General features: G+C 43.8%; 1 protein-coding gene across 1 annotated transcript in view; it reads right to left on the reverse strand.

The window, feature by feature from the left end:
* Positions 1 to 515: 515 nt before the first annotated feature.
* The window catches only part of MNAT1 (MNAT1 component of CDK activating kinase), a gene marked incomplete at its 5' end in the record, with an annotated part of 120,491 nt that continues 98,283 nt past the window's right edge, over positions 516 to 22,723 (reverse strand). Inside the window, one exon of the mRNA XM_084270510.1 lies at positions 516 to 1,718. Within this exon, the coding sequence (XP_084126636.1) occupies positions 1,598 to 1,718 (121 nt within the window). The 3' untranslated portion in view covers positions 516 to 1,597. The remainder of the gene's footprint in view (positions 1,719 to 22,723) is intronic.

Genomic DNA, 22,723 nt, shown 5'->3' on the forward strand with positions numbered 1-22,723 from the left:
ACAAAACCTAAAGCACAGCATTGCTGAGGTGAATACTTACCCCTGGGGATGAGCCGGGACCAATGCAGACTCCCTGGATTGCTGCTACTTCCTCCCAGGGTCCTGAGTGGAATCCCAGGGCCGCCAGTACCTTAAGTCTGGGAAGAGACAACAGGCTGTCGGGCATCCGTGACAGCAGGAATGAGCTCCCACAGCTTCTGGCTCCCCAGAGAACCACCAGCCAGGCCTGTCTACCATGAGCGAGGGAACAGGTAAGTGACGGGTCTGATCACTGCAAGGAGAGGAGAAGGGACACCAGGCAGAAAGTGACACTTCCCTTGCAACACCCAGCCCCAGGTTTCTGCCCAAGGCCACCTCCCCTGGCAGGGAGCGGTACCCACAGGCCTCTACACCTCTGCCTCGTGGGTATCGGTACCTGTCAGCAACTATTCTGGGTGCAACAAGGGGATTTCAGAGAAAGGGCAATGGAAATGTTGGTTCCTGACTACTTGACAAAGGAAGCACTGAGTCTGGGATAGAGCTTACTCTTCTCTTTATTACAACATAATAAAAATACATTCATTTAGTGCACTCCTCAGAGCCGTTCTCAACAACTGGGAATGAATGACCTGTAAAACACAGCCCAGGCTTTACTCTCAGGGTACTCACTGTCCTCATCAGCTTCCAGGCTCCTGTGCAACTCGTGGCAAGGAGCAATCCTGCCGCAGGAAACCCACCTCTGCAGTTAGTCTGTGTTCCACTGCAAGGACAGGGCAGGGAACATGTAAATGCAGTAGGTAAGTGGCAAAGGTCATCCTAAAAGCCAGACAAAGGGATGTTCCTGCCAAAAAAAAGCTCCTAAACATGTGACCAAGAAGTTGCAAACAGAGCTAAGCTGGTTAAAAAAAGAAACCAATTTTGACTAATGACCTAGCCTCCTATCAAGGCTTCTTAGATTGCTTCCAGAGAGGCTCAGCCGAAAGGCTTTCAGCTAAGGATTTGTTTTTCAAAGGTAAGAACCAAGTGACATCAGGAAGGATCCTGCATAACAGTTGTGTCAGCACAGTTCCAGGGCTTTTCATCTCGTCCAGCTGGCAGGAGGAAAAACCCACTTGTCTGAACTGGGGAAACTAGTTTTATGGGAAGAAAATGTAGGCTTGAATATTGACACTAAATGTTATAATCAAAATGGCATTTAAATGCTTGTGCAAATAAAACCCTGCAATAAGAGTAAAACCACAAACTTTAATAAAAAAGTCTGGCTTTATTTAAAAAAAATTTACAAGTGTATTTCTTTAAACCTCAAACATACACAGCTGAGTTATTCACATCTTCCATTAGATGTGGCTTATTGCTTCAGCCTCCCTCAGCAAAGTGCCACATGACTAACGAGTTTCCCCCTCCACAAAAATGTATCTACCATTTCACAAAGCTCTAGTGCAGACTGGGTTGTTTTTTTTTTTTTCCCCTTAACACTTAAACACAGCTGGTTTTACACAGAAAAGTGACTGCAGCTTCACCCTTGGGCAGATGGCAGCAATTTTACCCAGCCTTTGCTGGCTTGATTGGCTTCTCGCTCCATTGCGTGTCCCTTGGTCACAGGCTGGTGCACGCTGGGCTAACTGGGGTGCCAGAAAAGTCCACTGAAAGCATCCTGTAAGGCTCGGTGACAAGCAAGAGAAGACGTGTAGCCCCCAGCAAGATCCTGCGGAGAGGCAGCTCGTACGTGGTTCAGATACCTAAAAGGAAGAGAAGCATCATTTTAGAGCAGAAATAAACACATCAAGCACCTGTGTAGTTGACAGTCCAGTGAGGTTGAGACTGCTTTTTGGGAGGGAGCAAGGAAAGGGAGTTGCCTACGGCTACAGACGTATCAGGATAAGTTTCCATTAGTTACGACAACGACGCGCCTTCGGATAAGCTGCTCAAGAACCAACTCAGCTCCATGCAATAGGCTGCACAGGGTGAAGTACACTCTCTGGCTTGTATTTTCTGTGCTCGCTCTAGGGGAAAGGTTGCAGACCCACAGACACACTTGGGCAGCTCCTTCTAAGACAATGACGACAACGATGACACAAGTTTTCCTACATTCTCACAGGAATCAGTGAGTTTTGGCTCTGCCTGATTAGAGCTGAGCGCTCCCAAGAGCCAACTGTGCTGGTTGCTCTGATGACAACACAGCTGAGCTTCCTGCTCTCACACATATCTGTACCTGGAGTAAGTCCACTGACACCAGGAACTTAGATCTGCAGGAAGCCATCATCCACATTTCAGCTAAAGAAGCCTCTAAACTTCATCATTAATTAAACATCATCCCCTGTTTCTGAAGCCATCTAATTTTACACCAGACCAGCCAGACCGATGAGTTCACACCGAAACACGCTGGCACTGCCACAGGCTCTTGGCTCCCCCGAGCTCCTTCTGAGGGATCAGACCCAGTCACACAATGCCAAGAGCTCCCAGTAAAGGTGTCGGCTCAGGGGGGCTTGAATAGTTCCATTCCCCAATGTAACCCTATAGTTCCTGCACCCCACACAAGACAGATACGAGACCAGATTCTCAGTTTGCACCAAAACCCCATCACAGACAGACAGACAGACAGACGCAGGCTGTAGCCTAACACCATCAGCACAGTGTCAGTCTCCAATTCTGGCCCCTGGATAAAACACTATAAATGAGAAGTGCTTTTCACAGCAGCCGTGGCAGCCACGGAGCTTCAGCGAGCTGTTTTGATTCATCAATTTGGTACATGTTGCTCCTGGGAAGGTTGAGTCATTCCACCTCTGGCTTGGCAATTCATGCATAAACTTGCAAAACGCATACAGCCTTTTATAACGTTATCCCCAGAAACCTAAACCAGCTGCACTTCTGGCAGGAAAATACAGGACCACCAGTAAAATATCCAAAACAGTTGCATCTTTTAATTTATGACCATACACTGTTTCCATAAAGAGTATATAAAACAGGTCAGATTTTATAGGTAAGACATAATAAACAGTCATACCCATTGATGCCATAAATGTGTAGAAAAAGAGGTTACTTAGAAATGATTAATTACAGTTTTAAAACTGTATTTCTCACACCTAATAACCACGACGCACAGACATGAGCAACGTTTCTGAGTGATTGTTAGTGAGATGCTGAAGCTGAGAGACTGAATTTGCCTCCTGTGGCTGAGTTCAGGTGAGCTCTGCTGCTTTGGCCCAATTTGGGATGGAGTCCGGTCCTCGCTGCTGGACATTGGTGCCCATCAGCACAAGCACAGACAGTACAAACCCTTTTAAGGGTGTTTAGTCCAAAGGGAAGCTACCAATACAGCAGCAAAGATGGTCCTGTCTCTTTATCTGCAAGGGAAGCTGGTCTTCAGAGAGCTCCTGTTTTTGTGGCACAACACATTTAATAGAGTATTACTGGGTTTTATTCAAAAACATTTTTTTTAACTTGTCCCTTCATAGTTTAGGAGGTAAAAAAACCAACTCATCTTCCCAAAAGCCTTTTACAACTGCTGTAGGAAACAGGAGGTCCTTCCTGCAGCCAGGAACGATGAAGAGATACTGACAATGGCAAATAAATTTCCTTCAAAACGCTGGTGTGAAACTACCTCCACCCTCCAAAACCAGACAGTCTTATAAAAATCAATTCCCACCTCAGATTTCACTTCTATCATGTTTATTTCATTGCAGAAACTTCATTTTCCGCTCATGCACGGAGCAGTCCAGAGAAAACAGGGGATGATGTTACATTTCTGCATTAGCAAAGGTTGGTCGTGTATTTTTCATTACTTTTATCTATTGTTACTTAATATACCACTAAAAGGAGAGAGGCAGTCTCCTGTTTCCCTTGTTTTTAGCTCATCTGAAATTTCCCTTGTTTTTAGCTCATCTGGGGCGTTACTTTCATAAGACAACCTGATTCACATCTATTACACCAGTAATATTGCTAATTGGTATGTGATCTCTGAAGCAATACAAAATCATTGCCAAAAAGGCTCAGATCAACTTTTACTATGGCAACCAGCACTAATTCTCCTTACTCCCATGAAACAAGAGCAACACACCACTGGCTGTCAAGCCAGGGCTTTATTTTCTCGTTAAGTATCTAAACTTACTGCTCTTGACCCACTTAATTACTGTGGTACACCAGGCAATTGCAAAGAATCTGCCACGCTGAAGCCACACAATAAGAAGCGAATGTTTCCCCAGCTTTTCCCCACAGATCCCCATCTGTGCTGCCTGAATCCAGCCGTGCCCTTCGCAGGAGAATCTCTCTGAACTGGATTCCTGGGGTTTCTGGCAGAGGTCAGCACATCTTTTCATGTACACCTTTACAACAGCAGCAGGAAGAAGCTCTTGCCAAGTTTTATTTCCAAAAAGTCAAGCTCCGTTAGGTCTTGGGACCTGGAGGTAATTGCTCTCACTAGTTAGCAAATTCCAGCACACTGGGTCTGTTTTTCATAGGTTTATTTTAAGTACCTGTAAATCTTATAAGCAGAAACCAGGAAAAAGAGGTTTGCTTTTTCTGGTGCAAAGTTTTTTAATGTAGCTTGTTTTTACTGAGGGCAGACTAAACTCTGAAGCTAAAAACCAGCCCATGCTGTTATTTTTGTGCAGGGCTAAAGGGCCGTATGTTCCCTGCCCCACAGTTTCACACTTCCCACTCACCATAATGCCCACACTCCGCCTCTGGCTTTGCCCAAACAAGCCCCCTTTCCTTGGCCACAGCCCTTGGGTGTTGATCTTCCCCATTAACCTCTCACATCAGTTAAAACATGTCGTATTTTGTTCCTCAGGAGCTTTCAGGGGACTCATTCCTGACCTTTAGTTTCTCATCACCACACAAAAAAGAGGGGAAAAACTCCCCAGTTTTCAGGGCAAGAAGTGGGATTCACAGTGGGTGCAGAGGCTGGGGCTCAAGCTGGACAGTCCTGGGGGTGGTTACCCTCCCTTCTACCTACCCTGTTTTCTCTTTTCCAAAGGCCATGTCACCATTGCTTCATCAGGGATGACCAGGACCACTGGAGAACCACACAGCAGCATTCAGCGTCCATGCCCTGTGCCCTCCCAGCTGCTGCCCAGGCAGACTCAGCACTTGCTTGGAGGTCCCAGCACCAACTCATCAGGCTCTGAGACCAGCAGTAAATGTCCCCACACTTCCCAACAGTGAAATTCAGGGAAGACTTCAGAAACAGCCAGAGAGGATAGATAAACAGTACAAACAAGTAAATCAAGCTGTAAAAATAACCAAACCAATAACCCAAAGCCCAAACATCCAACCAAGCAGCCAAAAAACCCCCACAGTCCCTCACCCACCCAACTGGGAGTATCAGTGTTTGGGATTATTTCAAGATTCCCCCCGTGTACCCAAGATAAACGTGGTTCCACTGGTGTTCCTGCAGATGGGTTATTGGAAGTACATGTGGAGGACTCTGTATTTGACACAAAGATTTTCTTTTTTTTTCATTGATTAGGTGTTTTATGGAGGTGAAGAGAAGAAAAATCACTCACAAGTAGCCAGACCAAAAAAAAAGGAAAGAAAGATAATGTAATTCTGTTCCACAGAACAGGCTTACTGCTCATCTGATTGCCCACAGTATCCAAGACAGAAAGTAATGGGGCAGACATTAGATCTGGGAAATTCTCCAGATTCATCATTTAAATAATAAATAGTGGTTGTGTGAAAGCTAGAAAAACACTCCAGCCTGGAAAACAGTGTAAAGCATTAGCAAGGCAGTAGCCTACACTGCATTCCTGAACCTTTCTGGAGAGGATATTTGCTTTAGATTTACCAAGTCTCCAAGATGAGCTATCAATGAATTATTCAGAGTATCCTTGCAGAGGCTGGGTTTTATCAGATGAGACACACACATCAGAAACAGGATTTTCTCTGGCCTGTTTTTTGTTGAGGAACATGTGGCCTGGGTTACTCTCCATCCCCTAAGCTGGAAGAAAGTGAGCTCCTCCAAGCAACTCCAGTTTTGTTAGAACCAGTTCTACCACACAGTCGGTCCATGCAGCCAAAGCAGAATTTGCTTATGAAATGAGTCAAGTTCATTGCTGTTTATTAAATAGCCCCAGGAAATTCATTTGGGAACAGGCTTTCGCTAGGTGCTATTCAAATGTGGTGTTGTTTTCCCAGCCTCAGAGACCAGATAATCTAAGGTAGGACAAAAATATAACACAAAGCTGGTACTCAAAGTAATAGTCCAGAATAACAATTCATCCCTCCCCAGACTAGCTACAAGCCTGATCCCAAGTCCTCAAAAGTCAAAAAAGCAGACTTTCATCTATTCCAACAGACACTCTCTGGGCACTGTCATCATATTCAAATCTTAAAAAAAAAACCTAACCAGAAAATCCTGCCAAACACCAGCCATCACATATAAACCAACCTCAACACAACCATGAACTCGGCAGAGGCTCCTGATGAGCCCAACTCAATACCCGCTGCAGGCCTTGCACCACGCCGGTGCTCAGTGAGGTACCAACCATCAGCTGCTCTCCTCCTTAGTAAGCAGGAATTGCTCACCAAGGTTTCTGTCAGAGGAGTGCCAGACCCCAGCCTTTCCCACACCACAAACTTGCTCCGCTGATTTCACACACCTAGGACCCAAGAGACTGACACAGGATTGTCACAGCGCTGTGCCCAGAGATCCTCTCATGCAGATCAGGATGTGATCAGGTATAGAGGCTGAGGATGTGCTTGTAAGACCCCCAGCCATGCCACCAGGGCAGGGGACATGGTAAGGACTCTATTTATCCAGGGGCTGAAGCTGCCAGCATTGACTGCTGAATGCACGGCTGGTATTACAAGCAAACCTCCCAGTTCCAGCTGACTTGACTTTGATGACATTTCCAGGGGCTCACTTGAATTGTTTGGAAATAAACAGACTTATACTTAGATGACGCTGGGGTATTTCCCTCCACCACCACCAGCCCCCTTTACTTCAGAGGGAAAAATTCAACCAACTTCCAAAAAACTTCTTAATTGAGAGTTCATGGCTCCTAGAACTTTTATTTCTTGGTTCTCAGTCTAAGCAAAGAATTCCATTCTACTAGAAAAAACTTTTCCCAGTAGACAACCCACTAAACCCCCAGCCCACCAAATCAATAAAAGAACTCTAGGACCTGTAGTAGCTCCTTTTAGCCTCTTCCATCTGTTCTTTCCAAATAGCAATTTGTCTCAAACGCTGTCAGGAGTGTCTCTGGGTCATGAGTGTCAACTGTGTGTGGTGAGGCAAAGTTCTTTAAAATTAAAATAAACCAGGTCTGCCAAAGCACACCTCAGATGGAACAGCACAGGCGGCTGCTACCGGACACTGAAGGCGGGGGGAGGATGGGGGGGGCGAAGTCTAGGAAAGTAATACTAGCCCTGAAACAGCTGTCTCTGATAAAGTCAGTGCTGACTCCAAAGGCAGAAATCAGTGATGAGTTATTCCTCTTTTCCTCTTCTCCCTTCTATCAAAGGACAAACGTTTCTGATCCTGGCAGCCCAAAGCCACACGTGCCCCACTGCGACAGCGACCCGGCAGCATCTCGGGGCTCACTGCTCCTGCTCGGGGAGCAGCAGCGTCGCTCCCCACCACCCAGCTACTGCAGTGACCCATCAACGAACCTCCAGAGCGTTTCATATGAAAACTAAGGCACTTTTATTTGATGTTTCACTTAAACTGTTTCCTCTTTTAATGGTAAAACACATACAACCCCCCTAAGATCAATCTAATTACATGTATCAGAGATGTTATTACAAGTTACTCATGACATTGGTGAGTTCCTTGTGACGCTTGCAGGAGAAGAAAAAGAAGATCTTTAAATGCAAATGCACAAAGTCAAAGAAGCCATCCTTGGTGGGGAGAAGAGATGAGAATCAAGTTTTCCCATACTACTTTCCCTGAAAACTTCCTCTTTTTGTGATGAAATCCAGGCTCCAGAGACCAAACATTTTCCACTGAAAATCTAATGCATTGGGGGATGGGATGGAATAGAGGGAAATTTTCTGATGACAGCTATCTCAAAATACATCTTCAGTGCATCAAAAAAAACCCCAAACAACTCTTCCACCAGTGAAAAAAAAAATAAAGGCAGAAAATCTTTAGATTTTTTTTTAGATTTAGATTTAGAACTTGGCTTTCCAGCATTTTCCTAGTACTGCAATTCTGCTGCTGCTCTGGATTTTTAACAGACAAGAGACCAGAATCAGGTACCAACATTTATTTAATGCCCAGATAAACATGTGACTTTGGAGTAAGAGAGAAGCCAATGCTATTGCCTAAAGGTAAGATGAAAGAGCATGGAGAAATGAAGATCAAAGAAAAGGGAAAACCGCCTTCTGCCCCACAGAAACTGTCTAATATAATTTTAAAGAGACATGGATGTTTCAAAGTGTAAAGACAGGAAGCTAATGATAAAAAAGGGTTTATAAAGGAAGCTTTGTATTACTCTGACCTATTCTGCATTTTCTACACCGTGGGCTGAATGACAGCCCTGGGGTACCGCTGGCAGGCTGAACACACAGGGTTCCACAGGCACTACTGTAACACCAACTTCTTGGCAACTCCAGTCCCGCTGCGGGGCCCTACCCAAAAAGGCACCAACCTCAATGAAGTAATTTCATGTGGAGAAAGACCACAGCCCCAAAGTGCCAAAGACTTACAGACTATCAACTTAAGCACTGCAGACTATAGATTTCAAGACTACACACTTGAAGCACAAACCCTTTAAATGGCATAAACTGACCAATACACATCTTCAGAGGACTTGTAAATCCAATTACACCTGTAGACAAAATATCAACAACTTAAACCTCTCTCTTTTTCCCCAGCATGGAGTTAGGCAAGCCAGGGATTTATGTTCAACAAGAATTCACCCAGTTCCAGCGCATTATTGATAAACACAATTTGCACCTCACGTGAGCCCAGAATTCACTGTGGGTGTCTAATGATAATCAAATGATTCACTGAATCAGGTTCTCTTCACATTTCAGCAGGCAGCATCGCTTCCAAAGAGCTTTAGCATTTTTAGCCTTGGAAACTGTAAATACCAGGGCAAGTGAGCAGCCCTCCCTGTCTTTGCAATAAATTCCATGATCTGAGTTAACGTGGGAAATCTTGAGTGACCTTTCAAAGGTATAAGCAATGACAATCATGTTAGGGCTTTTTTTAACTAAAAAACCTCCAAACCAAAACCCCTGAAGCTGCTAGAGCACCCCATAATCCCCCGTAAGCATGCCTCAGGGAAAGGAGGCACACTCTCAGCACAGTTGAGAGGATTCTGTGCTGTTACTGGGCAGACTGAAGGCAACAATTGTCTAAAAGTTCTCCTGGTTTTAGCAAGTGACTGCCTGTTTTAAAATAAAAATAGGAAATGGAAAGCAGAACCTGCAAGCACGTTAATCCTTCACAAGCGAAGGAAAACTAAAATCTACCCGATTTTTTAATTTCTGTGTTTGAGCTCTATAAAGGATACACATTCTAACGCTGTCCTTTCTTTCTTCGGTTGTTGGGGGGCTTCCTCACACCCCACTTTCTTCCCAGTAATGTTATTTAGGAATTTTAATGGCTCCATACATGTCAGTCAGGAACTGTCACCGATTATGCTGTGTAAACACTTTGCTGCTTGGTGCTCACCGCACATCGCAGGGCCACACGTTCCGTTCCAGATGCCGTCTCCAAAATACGCACAACCACTACCAATTGGCTGCATTCTTCTTTTTCTTCCCTTCAAACCGCAAGGGTTCCTGCTTAAACTCCTCCCCAAATAGCTGCTTGGATTTGTAATCCCTTGGTGCTTCAGCTGGTAACAAAAGGTTAACGTTTATTTCTAGAAACCTTGCTCACAGGAAGCCTTCCTTCAGCGAAGCGACTTCCGTAACTCACGCCTCTGCGAGCAGAGGGGTTGGGAATGCTCTTGGATGAGCGGGGGGCACCTGGTCCCCCATTTGTCATCTTCCCGAGGTCACCCGCCAGCTGTCTGTCCTCTCAACACCCAGCCTCGCCACGGCGGCGAAGGCATTCTCCCCTCGCTCAGGTTTCCAGGTCTGAACTTCCAGATACAGTAAATCAATCAGCCACCGCAGAAACTGCTCAAACAACTGCAAGTAAGCATTTGAACACCCTTGAGCAGCCTCGCTGGGTAACAAGGACACTGCAGTCCTAGCTGGAATCCAGCAAAGCGCTCGCTCTGCATGACTAGTGTGGATTACATTTTAGAGGACTGCAGATCTGCAGCTACATTTAGTCTATGACTTAATCAGGCTCCACTCGTACTTGACCCTGGGAAGAATTGTCATTGAACACAAGGGCCTTTTCTCAGCTGGAATCAGGTTGGTGGTTGGTTTTCTTTTTCCTTTTCAATGGCTAAAACCACCGTTAAGCCATCATTTCTGTCATTGCAAAGTAGCTCTTTTCAACGTGTTGCAGAAATGTTTTGGCACGGCTTTATCTTCACATTTTTCATCTTTCCCCCTGCCCTCCATCTGCACTTCTCCTCCCACACTCCACATTTAGGACAAAGGTGACCAGAAGAACGTGGATGTGTTTAAAGTATTATTATCACTGTTGAGGAAGTTCACCAACTCACAGAAATTTGGGTTGGAAGGGACCTCAAAGTTCACCTAATTCCAACCCCCCCCCAATGTTTTCTAACTTACTACCTGAGTCACAAATGGTTTTACAGGCTTTTTTGTTTTTGTCTTTTAAGGGTAGGGCAAGCTCATTCTTAGAGACATCACTGTGTCTTTCCCCACGGCTCGGGGAACGTCCCCCTGGGTTTGACTCTGTGAGTACAGCATCTCTTCTGCAGGCAAGAAGAGATAACACAACTTTTATTCTGAAAGACTGCTCTTTTGGACACACAGATTCTTTTTTTAGGACAAAAATTCCCTACTGCTCCTCAGTCTCTGCCTTTCTCTCCAACTTCCGCACACCCCACCGCGTACCATAAATCCCCCAGCGCACGGCAAGCAATCCATATTGATGAACTGGGGCTTTGAATGAGCTACATGAAAGAGATTCCTCCTGGACAAGCTTCCATGTAAATCATGCAGCTGTGAAGCAAATGGAGCCTTTTCTGAACAGAGCACCCAGTCAGCAGCACCTACAGAAAGAGGATGGAGATGCACAGAGATGTTTTTTGCCCTTTTTTCAGTACATTTTCCATGATGCACAATTCTGCTGCAATGAGCCACAAGGATGGTCACAGTTGTACTACCACTGCAGAGTACAAAACGAACTGCTACAAGCAGAGAAGAGGTATTTTGCACCAGGAGCTCCAGTAAGGAACTTGACCTCAGGCCTGAGGCTAGAAAAGGTTGTGAATGATGAGGCTGGACCCTAAGGGGAAAGAAACATCACATTCTCCCCCCACCATAAAAGGGTGAAAGCAGGAAGATAACACTAGAAATGCATTTACCACAGTCACAGTCTTTGCCCCCAGATCACTTCTGATGGAAAAAAGCATTGTCTGAAGAAAGAAAAAGTGCATCTAACCTCAGCTTTGAAATATTGTCTCCCCAGGTCAGCCAGTTTTCCCTGTGACGCAGCATCCTCTGCTCTGAGTAGCAATGAATACATGTCATATGGTAATTCTGATTTAATACGACTCCAACAAAACAGCACAAGAATTTCTAGAGGGTTTTTAACCTCTGATACCAATCAGATAAGTAAAGCTGCCAAACCTAATAATTATCTCAAATGAATAACTACGAGCACGGAGCAAGAACTTGCTCTGTGCTCGTAGTTATTCATTTGAGATAATTAGAACCCAAAGTTATTTTCTTTAGGCTGTATTTGAAAAGCATAATTGTTGAAAGCAAAAAGATTGCAGTTTGAATGACGCTATTTCAAGATGATGAGACTGTTCAGGTCAAAACAAGGTGAAAAAAACAGCTCGCCTGGTATCGCAGCTGACTAATGCTCTAATGCATCAGCCCCTCTGCTTCTTCAGGTTCTGGTTGCTGCTGATCAGGTCAGCATTTCAGACTGATGTTGAGGATCAAGTTTACAGCTCTTGGCCACGCTGGCATTTCCTCCTCAGGAAGGCCTGGAAGAGGTGGGAGAGAGAAAACAGAAAGACCAGAGGGCAGGAGATAGGAGTGAGGGCTTCTCCTCAAAATCACAGCTGGGATAAGAAGGAGAATCATCTGCCCAAGTTTCATGCAGGGTTTTGGCTCAGCTCTCCAACACCAACCTCCAATGGAACATCTCAGCTCCACTCTGTATCACTGAGGGGTTAAAGGCAGCTCACAGAGGTGGGGGAGAGGAGGGGAAAGAGTTGATATATCTTGAAAATATTTTTATAGGGAAATGAAGGAAAAAAACCCAAACATCACTCCTACAATCCTACAAAAGATAGGAGTTTTCTCCTATCTGTCAACTTACGGTAGAAGCTATTATTATTTGGCTGAAATATAAAGTATTATTAAGCCTATTTTTCTATTTTAACAGTTTTTAAAGCCTGTTTTTTCTATTTTAACAGTTTGACATTTCTATTGTGAAATCTGGATGTAATTCTCTGGATTTTATTGTCCTTCTCCATTGTGCCCTGGTGGAATTTCTAGAGGGGGGGAAAAAAGCAGTGGTGACGGCAGATTTTCATTTTACTCTTCTAAAAAGACAATGAGTTAAGTGTCTAAATGGAATAATAATTCTGTATAATTTTTGTTGAATTAATTTTTTATCCTCTGCTGCTTTCAGTCTGACACAATTTCCTGAACCAGCAGGAGCACAGACATTGAAGGAGAAGTCTGCTGAGTTAGGCAGAATCTGCTAGTTCCACCCGTGGCAAATGAGTGCTAACAGACTTGTTACCAAGCAGGGACATTCACAATTACCAAAATCCTCCATGGATTATTTGTGTAACAAGTTGACCCACCTTGCAAGCTGCATCCTAGGTACATGTATCCAAGGAAACTGTGCATACCGACTGAATTGATTCTGAAACCCTCTGGTGAAAACCTGCATTATAAACATTCACAGAGAGCGCCCAGCAATCAGAGGGGAGGGTTATCGTTAATAAATAACGACATTTAATAAATTATCTGGTGATACCCTGCTGAGGAGAGAACTCGTATTAACACTAGGTGGCAGAAGGCTCTGTCACATTGAGGACACCTGCAAACAGATACACTCATAGACCTGGACTTCAGCTCAATAATGAATTTTACAAGTGCTAAGGGGGGAGCAGTTGAAAACAAAATAGTTACAAAATACCATTTTCCACCCACTCTTCCAGTTCTAATTCTGGCTCTGATATCTTTAGCATGCATCACTTCACGGTTTAAAATTGGCTATCCCTGAACCTGAATACACAACCCAAACTTAAACCTTCAGATCACCTCTTAACGCAGGTGCGATGCTGTGATGTGACAGGTGATGCTGTTAAGCTCTCAAGTAAAAGAGGAGTTCACAATCTGAAGAAATAAATGGCCAGTAGGGCAAGCACACAATAAAAATATATGCTGCTAGTGACCTTGAAAGATCCCTTAAGTGGAGCTTGGAGTGCTACAGTAAGCACACTTCTGGAGCCGAGAGAGAACTAACAACCTGAAAGCAAAACTCATTCAGGACTGCTCAAGGGTTACTGTGGAGGGGGTGTCCTAAAAATGGCAGCTGCTCCTTCAGAGAGATGCATTTTCAGGAGATTCTTTTGGAATTACATATAAAATTCCATAGTGTCTACTGGCTTCTTCCAGTTTTACATACTTACCCATTTATAAATTACTAACACTCAGTTTTCCTGTATTCTGGCCACTCTCGTTTCAACTACTCATTAAATTTCTCTCTTCATCTAGCCTAAACCCAATACATGTATGGAAACAGAAGTTTTAGCTTCCAGTAAAAAAGGCAAGTGAAGAAATACCAGCAACCTCAACTCAAGGGCAGCACGTGAAGAAGAATTTCCTGCGTGGGCTCTAACCACCTGGATAGAGAAGCAATGTCAGGTGTAAGGAGGAAGCTGTAAACACAGAGAGGAAAAGTGGAAGACAAGCACTGTCTAGATGTTGCAAAACAAGAGGGTGGGGGCAGGACGGCACGCTACTTCCTTAGACAAGTAAGTTAGAGTTGACAGCAAAGGGTTCTTCTAGATGTCTGTGGCTTCAGTGTTTTTATACTTGCAAACCAGCAATGTTGCAGATTTACAGAGCTTGAGGGTTGGGTTCTACAAAGGTGGCTGGTGCCAACGAAGAGCTCAGCAGCATTGCGGTGGGTTATTTTGCACCTCTAGACATGGAGGCTCTCTGTATTTAAATATAGTATATTTTATCATCCACAGTTGTCAGCGGTGGAAATTGCCATCTAAGCAGTAAAAAGATGCTGTTGAAGAAACAGGAGGGATTGGTTAGAAAGTAAGAAGTGTTTTGGCTGTGACAACTCATCTCACTGCCCGTTCTGAGGGTGAGGGATCAAGCCACCCATTGCAAGCCGCTGCCTGAGAGTCAGAAAAATCAATAGTAGGTAGGAAAGCCTACTTGCCAAGGCTCCAGCCACTGCCAGCAGATTATTAATGCATCTGTCTACATTCTTTAATGTTTCCTAAGCAGCAACTATGTTAACTGAAAAGGTGTGATGTGTCACCAGGCCTTCTCTTCTCTCCTCTTCATTTTCTCTCTTTATTAAAACCTTGGCTACCAAAGAAAACAATCATGTTTCACCTCATCTTTTCCCAGCTTTTCTGAAGTTCAGTTCCTGCTCTATAGCAATATATACAGTCTAAGTACTATCCCTGACAAGCTGTTTGACAACCCTAAGTTGCACATCTATTTTATTCCCAGGGCTTTGGAGTTGGTAGGGCTTAGATGGGAAATGGAGGCCAATTAAAATAAACACAGACAATATCAATGAATTCTTCAGAAACACACAAGACAAGCAAAATGAAACACTACTGGCTTTTGCCCACAATTAGAACTCAGCCCATCTTGCAGGCTGAACCCTCTGGCTGAGGTCCAGAAAGACACTTAAGCACACGTCTTATTTTAAGCATGTGAGTAGTCTCATTGATTTTTCACTTATGCCGGTAAGAATATTCAATGCGCTTAAAGTTAAGCACATTGTTAAGTGCCTCCCTGGATCAAGGCCAGGCTACTTAGCCCTTACAAGAGTTAGTCTACAGAATTATTTACCATTATTTTAACTTCTCCAGACCTTCTTTAAGATAAAGTTTTACGGTGTATGGAAATATTTCATTCATTGAGTATCATATCAGCAATGACTGGTTTACAGCAACCTTCAGGGAACAAGCATTCTTCCCCTTCCCACATCTTCTAGAGCAATGACTGGAAGGGCTATCAAAGACACACAAGCAAATAGGCTATTGATAAAGAAAATTAGTTTTGAAAAGGAAGCCAGCAGTCTTACTGATCTGCAAAGCAAAACTAGCCCCATAGTGAAAAGCTGACAGACAGTAATTTTCAGTGAAAACTAATTAAGTCATTTGCCAATATCCCATGCCAATACCAAGTCAAATACAGCAACTTGGAAAAACAAGTTAAGTGTTGACTGAAATGAGTTATCACAAGGAGCCCATGTTCAACTTCATTTTTCTTTCTTCCTGAATACAAAATTCAAGGAAAGAGCTGTTAGCGCTTCCTCAAGATGAGCTCACCACATCAAAGCACTTTATAGAGATCAAAGGCACAACAAACACTACTGCCTTTTGCTACAAAGAGGCAAGTACTGTTCGCTTTGCTGCAGACAATCGGATTAGGTATCTGGCTGACATTATCCAAGTTCAGCACCCTACACTGAATAAGAGCTAAAGAAAAGTGTTGGACATTGGGAAAGCTGTACTGTGTCCCACCAACGCTCCCTCTGTGCTATTAGTCCCTCTCTCCAGGAGCAGAAAAGGGAGTGCACAGGAGCCTGATGAGACCAGGGAGACCAGCAGGACAACAGGACAATTTGCTTCTGTTTTACAAGCAGATGGAGCTTTTTCATTTCAGTACTTGTTTCTTCCTGAAATGTTTAAACTCAGTTGTGAAAGTATGTAACTGATAGGGAAATACGTGAACAGAAAGCCAATTGAAAACCAGATGATCTGTCTGAAACCTCAGGTTGACTCACAGCTGCCTTACACCAATGCAGCTCCACTGATTTCACGTTACCAAGCCCACGCCTGATGGCAACTCAGGCCTCAGCCTCATCAAACACATTAGAAACTGGTGGGCTACCCCCAAGAACAACTTCTAAAATATCTTTCTTTTTTTTTTTTTTTAATAATTTTTTGCAGAGAAGTTGTCCATGAGCAATGTGTCCTTGTGGGAAAGACGACCAACCACCTCCAGGGCTGCGTTAGGCAGAGGGTTACCAGCAGGTCAAGGGAAATGATCTTTCCCCTCCACTCAGCGCTGCCAAGAGATATCAACTGCTGGGTCCAGTCCTGGTCCCAGTATTGATCCCTGGGGTATAGCACTAGGTCCTGTTTTACTTGGAAATCCACAACACAGAATAGGTGTGCTAATGAGGCTAGCTAACATTGGATTAACTCATTCCCATTTTAAAATGAAGTTGGTTAAATGAGAGCAATATTTTAATGTAAGCAAGAATCAAGTCTGTGTCTGGACAGTACCTGCTGGCTTAACTCGTTGTGAAAAGTGAATCTCCTTTAAGAAAAGTTCAAAAATAATTTATGACTTCAGAGTGCAAGGCAGGCTTCCCTTTTTTGAATACACAAACTGCTTTAGTATGTAGCTAAACCCAATGATAGATGTTATGAAGAAATCATTTCTGTGGAGAAAAATGCACCTTCACTTGAAGAGACAAGAGAAACAGGAAAGCTGTATTCCAGAGCTGGGATTTTAGCCAGTTTATGATGGAAAAAATATTTGAATGCTTATGGCATAATTATAATACTACAGCACTTGCTGCCAGAATTACAAAAATTATTCTTAAAATCATGCCCTAAATAGAATGTTGTTTAGCTAAATGGAAAGCATATTCCAAGAAAAAACAAACTGAATATGATTCCAAATCTAAATTATGAATACTAGTGGCTGAATAGTTTTTCAAAAAATTAGTTTAAAGATAATGAATCCATGATGTCCAAAAGAGCGTCACATGCCATTTCATCACTGACTCATGCAAACTAACCTCAAATTTAACCAAATGCAACTGTGATCAATATTGTGCCAATCTGAAAGCGTCTGGGTTTTTAAAGCAACAAAACCAGATGCAAGGATGAGTAAAAAGTTGGAATCTATATACTGAGTGGAGTTCTTTGCCACTGAGAAGCCTGAAACGGTTATACTGACAGGGAGAAGCCAAAAGAATGAGAAGTTTTGATACTACTGCCACAGGCACCAAGAAGAAAGTCAAGTGCAGGAGAAACAGAGAAGAGAGCTAGATGGTTACTGTTGCATGTTCCTGATCTTTTTTCTTTTAAAGACAGCATCCTCCAACTTTTAGGCAATTTCGGGCATGGACTGAGCTTCCACACACCACTAAATCACTGTACAATGTCTAGTACAATGGGCTTGCATTATATGTTCCTAGGCACTTCTATAAAGCAAACAGCAGCAATAAATAACAAAAAAGCCAACCACATAAAGTATAAACACTGTCAGATTTACCAACAAGCACTTGATAAAGCCATAGCAGTTACTGAACAGTCAGACCCAAACCAGCCAGCTACACAGAGAGTTGTGCTACAAAAGAACTGGACATTGGGATCAGATTCCACCTTCACTGCAAGAAAAGAACCTGAAGACAGGCTGGTGGTTTGGTTTTCAAAATAAAAATGCTGATCACCTTGCAGCCTCAATGAAAGGTAACCATCCTCAGCCCTGAACACTTAAAGGGTGAGAAAGAAATCCATGAAGTGGACAGACACCCAACATTTGCCAGCCAGGCACATCTTCCTGGCCAGTAAAAACTTTAATTTCTCCAACAGTTTTATCTTTGCTGTGCTGTAACACACAACCACCTGCACTACTTGGTGGAGAGAGGAAATGCAGTCTGGTTACCCAGTCACACCATGGATAAACTTTGCTGTATCAGAGAGACATAGACCCTTTGAATCATAGTACAGATACCCTGTTGGACATGCTAAATGAGTGTACAAATGCATGCACACACTGCCCATCACTGGGCTCCACCATGCATCACAAACTCAGAAGAATGTGATGTAGAATAAAGTCACCTGCATCAATCTCTTTTTAATCTTTATCATTTCTCAGAAATAGTACTTGCAGTGGAAAAACCCATGAACTAAACCCAAAAACTGAGCTGAGGAAGAAAAAGGTGACAAAGCAGAGAAAATACAGTTTTATTCCTCAAAACAATAACCCCTACCACAATAGCCCTGCTGGCTCCTTCTCCACTGACAGAAAATTTCTGTAAAGGAATCATGTGGTGCTGGAACACAACACTGCAGAGGTTCATACAGGAGACAGACTACACTCCTTACCAGGGATTAACAAAGGAAAAAGCCCAGTCCTCTCCCCTTTGCCTTCCAAACACTAAAAACTTAGAACGTGACAACAAGCTGTTGACTTTGACAAGGTTTGACCTGTAACAATATGAAGTCAAAGAAGCAGAACAGCTAAAACTGGCAGACAAATACAAAGTCTGCAACTTCACTGCCTCGCAGGCTCCTGCAAGTTCTTATCTTCACAAAAATGGGCAGAAATCCCTAGAGAACCGCAGAAGGGCAGTGGATTTATGAGGTCTGAGAATCCCAAAACATAGGTGCAATTGAGCGAGCTGGTTTTATTATTTCATCCCTGAAAGCTCAAATAACATTTAAAAGGGAAAAATAATAACGAAGCTCAGAGAGCACCTACTAGACAGGCACTGTCAGTGTTGTCGTCGAGGCATGTTTCCCTCCCCACCTCTGAAACGCCGTCTGGCCTTCTGACATAATTGAGAGGAAGAATTTTCTCCCCTGGCGAAGTCAATCACCTTCCCTGCGTTTGTATCATTTGTCAGAGGTGAATCTGCTCTCTTCTTCGTGCCTGACACGAGCTTCTGCACCTACTTGACAGATCAAACGGGTTTTAGAGAAATGACTGTGCTTTAAAGGGAAGTTCCGTGGCTGCGGCGAGTCAACAGGCTTTAGGACAAGAGGTGAGCGATTGGTACATTACTGCACTGTACAATCCCCTGGAACATTAAAACCCTGACTATCTTTGTACTGAAGTTTAACTTCTTTTTCTCTATTTCATTATGAAACTCTTTTAGTCCTCAATCACCATAAACACCTGTAGGAAATCAAAGGCAGCAATTTTCCTGCATTGTGCTCTTGGACTGCTCTATTTCTCATATGATTAAGATATAAAAGCTCCTTGTTGTAAGGAGAAATCTAAGAGAGGGTGTGGGCCACTGCTTTAACATACAGCCATAAACAGGTGTGTGCATGTTTGTGCACAAGCACGTCCCAAAGGTTACTGCCAAACTTTTTTTAAGACCACATAAACTACTAGTGCCTTGTGCAGCACCATGCAATGTGATGTCATTAGATTACATGTCATGCCACTCCTTCACATCATCAAACCAGTGCCAGATCTCATCACATTTTATGGCCACTACAACACAAGTCCAGACTCATTTCCCACAAGCCCCAATTTAATGTTTGTATTTGTTGTACTTCCATGCATAAACCTCCAAACTAAAGGAGCAGAGAGAGAGGATGAATGCATACAATGTGTTCAGTGCTGTTCTTCAGCTGAAATGGAAATGAACACATAGCAGCATGGTGGGTAATGCAGCTGTTGAAAAAACTGCTCTATCAAAATGCATTTCCTTGTCATCAACTATTAAAGCAACCAGACCAGCACTCCAGCTCTCCCAGATGGCAGCCAGGAACTGGGAGCACCCACTGGATGCATATCAGGGTCTCTGTGGTCTGATACTTCTCTGTTCTTAAACCCCCAAGCAGCACAGAAAAGCACCTATCACAGAAGAAAAGCAATCACTTTCATTCAGTCATGGACCTATTCTGAAGTAAAAAAACCTATATTCTACTCTCCAAAGGCCCTCTGACACTGAGTGTGGGGGGGGGGGGGGAATGGGTGGGGGGCTAGTCAAAATATTTACAACAAAATAAAGCTGAATTTCTAGCCAGTTGTTAACAATTTCTATTGAGTTGGCCAAGCACAGCACATCGCACCGGAGAGGCTGCTGGTGTAACAAAGGAGCTTATAGATTCTTCCCAAAAGCAGGGCAAGCTTTCTAGTAGGTTGACTTTAAAAGCAGCTACGTAGCAGTATTGTGTTACCTGCAACAAGTGCTAAGAAGGTTTTTTCAAAGACTTAAATAATATTATGGCACATAAATCTACTATTGGCTAACGAGATGCCCTATGAGACCGAGAACTTCTTATACTACAAGGGTTCCATCAGCTGGAGCCACAGCAGAAGCAGAGCTGGCTCTTCCCAACTGACCTCTGTGTGCTATTCCAACACCCCCTGAAGCACACACAAGTCCAAGCTGCCATAGAAGCTGTCTCAAACGTAGTCCCCACTCACACCTTGCCACAAGTGTGGCTTTACACAATTCCCCTGTAACTCTTTATGAAGGTTGCAGATGTATCAATGCAAATTCCTCACTTCTTGTAGAAAAAATGACATAGATTTGGTGATATTTCCACAGCAATGCTATGGATCTTCTGGGCTGCTTATCTTTTTGCATCTGAGCTGTTATCCTTTAATCCCACTGGAGTGAAAAGTTCCCACTATACACTCTGTTCATTTAATGAACTGCTGCTGAACACATTCCACACTGACCTATGGATTTGTTTAACCAACACTGATCTCAATTTTTTTCACCCCAGAATCTAATGCATCCCTCAGTGACTCACTTCAATGAAAAGGAAAGATCAAGCTCACCTTTAAGTTTATACCAAAAACAGGCAGTAACTTTTTTTTTCTTAAATTACCACATTCAAATTAGTTTCATAGGAGCTACACCAAAAATATTTAAGCACAATTTACACTGATAGATCTCAAGAACTAAGTGTAAATGGGGCTTCATCATCCGATGAGGTATTTTCCCCTGCAGGGATCTCATTTTATCCCCATGATATCCAACAACTTTCATCTATGATTTAAAAGAAAATATAAAAGTCACTGCTTGTAAAATGCACAGCTGTCAAAAAAACTGAGGGGGGGGAAGAGATAAATCATTTGGGCTAATCTGTAGCACTTACTCATAGGGACTTCTTCCAACTAGAGACAGCTTAATAGCAAAGGTCATGCAGCTAGGAGCAAAGAACATGGGTCACACAAGACACAGCACTACATAAATTAATTAATACTGGAAACAACCTAGAGATAATAGTGGCCAACCTACAAAGCCCTCAGCTCTGGTTACTTCTGTAGCTAAGGAGGTGGATACATACACAAAGTAATGGGGGGGAAAGGGGGGGAAAGGGGGGGAAAGGGGGGGAAAGGGGGGGAAAGGGGGGGAAAGGGGGGGAAAGGGGGGGAAAGGGGGGGAAAGGGGGGGAAAGGGGGGGAAAGGGGGGGAAGGGGGGGAAAGGGGGGGAAAGGGGGGGAAAGAAAGGGGGGGAAAGAAAGGGGGGGAAAGAAAGGGGGGGAAAGAAAGGGGGGGAAAGAAAGGGGGGGAAAGAAAGGGGGGGAAAGAAAGGGGGGGAAAGAAAGGGGGGGAAAGAAAGGGGGGGAAAGAAAGGGGGGGAAAGAAAGGGGGGGAAAGAAAGGGGGGGAAAGAAAGGGGGGGAAAGAAAGGGGGGGAAAGAAAGGGGGGGAAAGAAAGGGGGGGAAAGAAAGGGGGGGAAAGAAAGGGGGGGAAAGAAAGGGGGGGAAAGAAAGGGGGGGAAAGAAAGGGGGGGAAAGAAAGGGGGGGAAAGAAAGGGGGGGAAAGAAAGGGGGGGAAAGAAAGGGGGGGAAAGAAAGGGGGGGAAAGAAAGGGGGGGAAAGAAAGGGGGGGAAAGAAAGGGGGGGAAAGAAAGGGGGGGAAAGGGGGGGAAAGGGGGGGAAAGGGGGGGAAAGGGGGGGAAAGGGGGGGAAAGGGGGGGAAAGGATTTACATATGGAAAGAAGCCAAGCTCCAAAGGTATTTTGGTGCTTAATTGCCTTTGAGGATTTTAGTCTTCCTGATTTAACAGAAGCTATAGAGAAACCTGTGATAGGATCAGATCCAACCCATCTTTCCGCATGGTCAGTCTCTTCCTCCGTAATTCTTCAAGTAGCTTTCCAAACAGCACATGCTGCCTCATGCCCTGATACGTCCTTTTATAAAAACACCTTGTTTCCAACAGCCTTCCATCTCTACACTGAATATCCTAAAGCCAGGATGTGTTTTTAATCAGTTCAGAGCTTACAGTTCATTAAAACTAACAAGACAGACTCCTCATTCAATTCGCTGCTCTAGAAAATGCTACCTTTGCCTATTCAGCATTCAACCTGGTTTTCCGCTGGCAGTTCTCTGCACGTGAGGCTTCTCCCTTCTGGGGTAAAACACCCATCTTCAGCCCTGGCTGCTAACACAATCAATGCATTGACATGCCTAGAGAAACACCTAACAATACGACAGCAATAAAACAACGAGTTATTACACCATAAAATTAGAATGATCTATATATACATATATTATATATAACGATATATACACTCACACACAAACTTTTAGATCAATGGAATCCTTCCAGAAGAAGTTACAGCTCTTCTGGGTGCACAGAGCACACCCTCAAAGCAGCTACTGATGTCCTAAAGCCTATTGGAACAATTAATGGTAGTGCTGGCAGATTCTTCACCACCCTGCAAGGAAGCAGGAGGTTTTGGGGAGGTCTTGCTTACCC

The sequence above is a fragment of the Gallinula chloropus genome (genome assembly GCF_964237585.1).
Source record: "Gallinula chloropus genome assembly, chromosome: 14".
NCBI classification, from domain to species: domain Eukaryota; kingdom Metazoa; phylum Chordata; class Aves; order Gruiformes; family Rallidae; genus Gallinula; species Gallinula chloropus.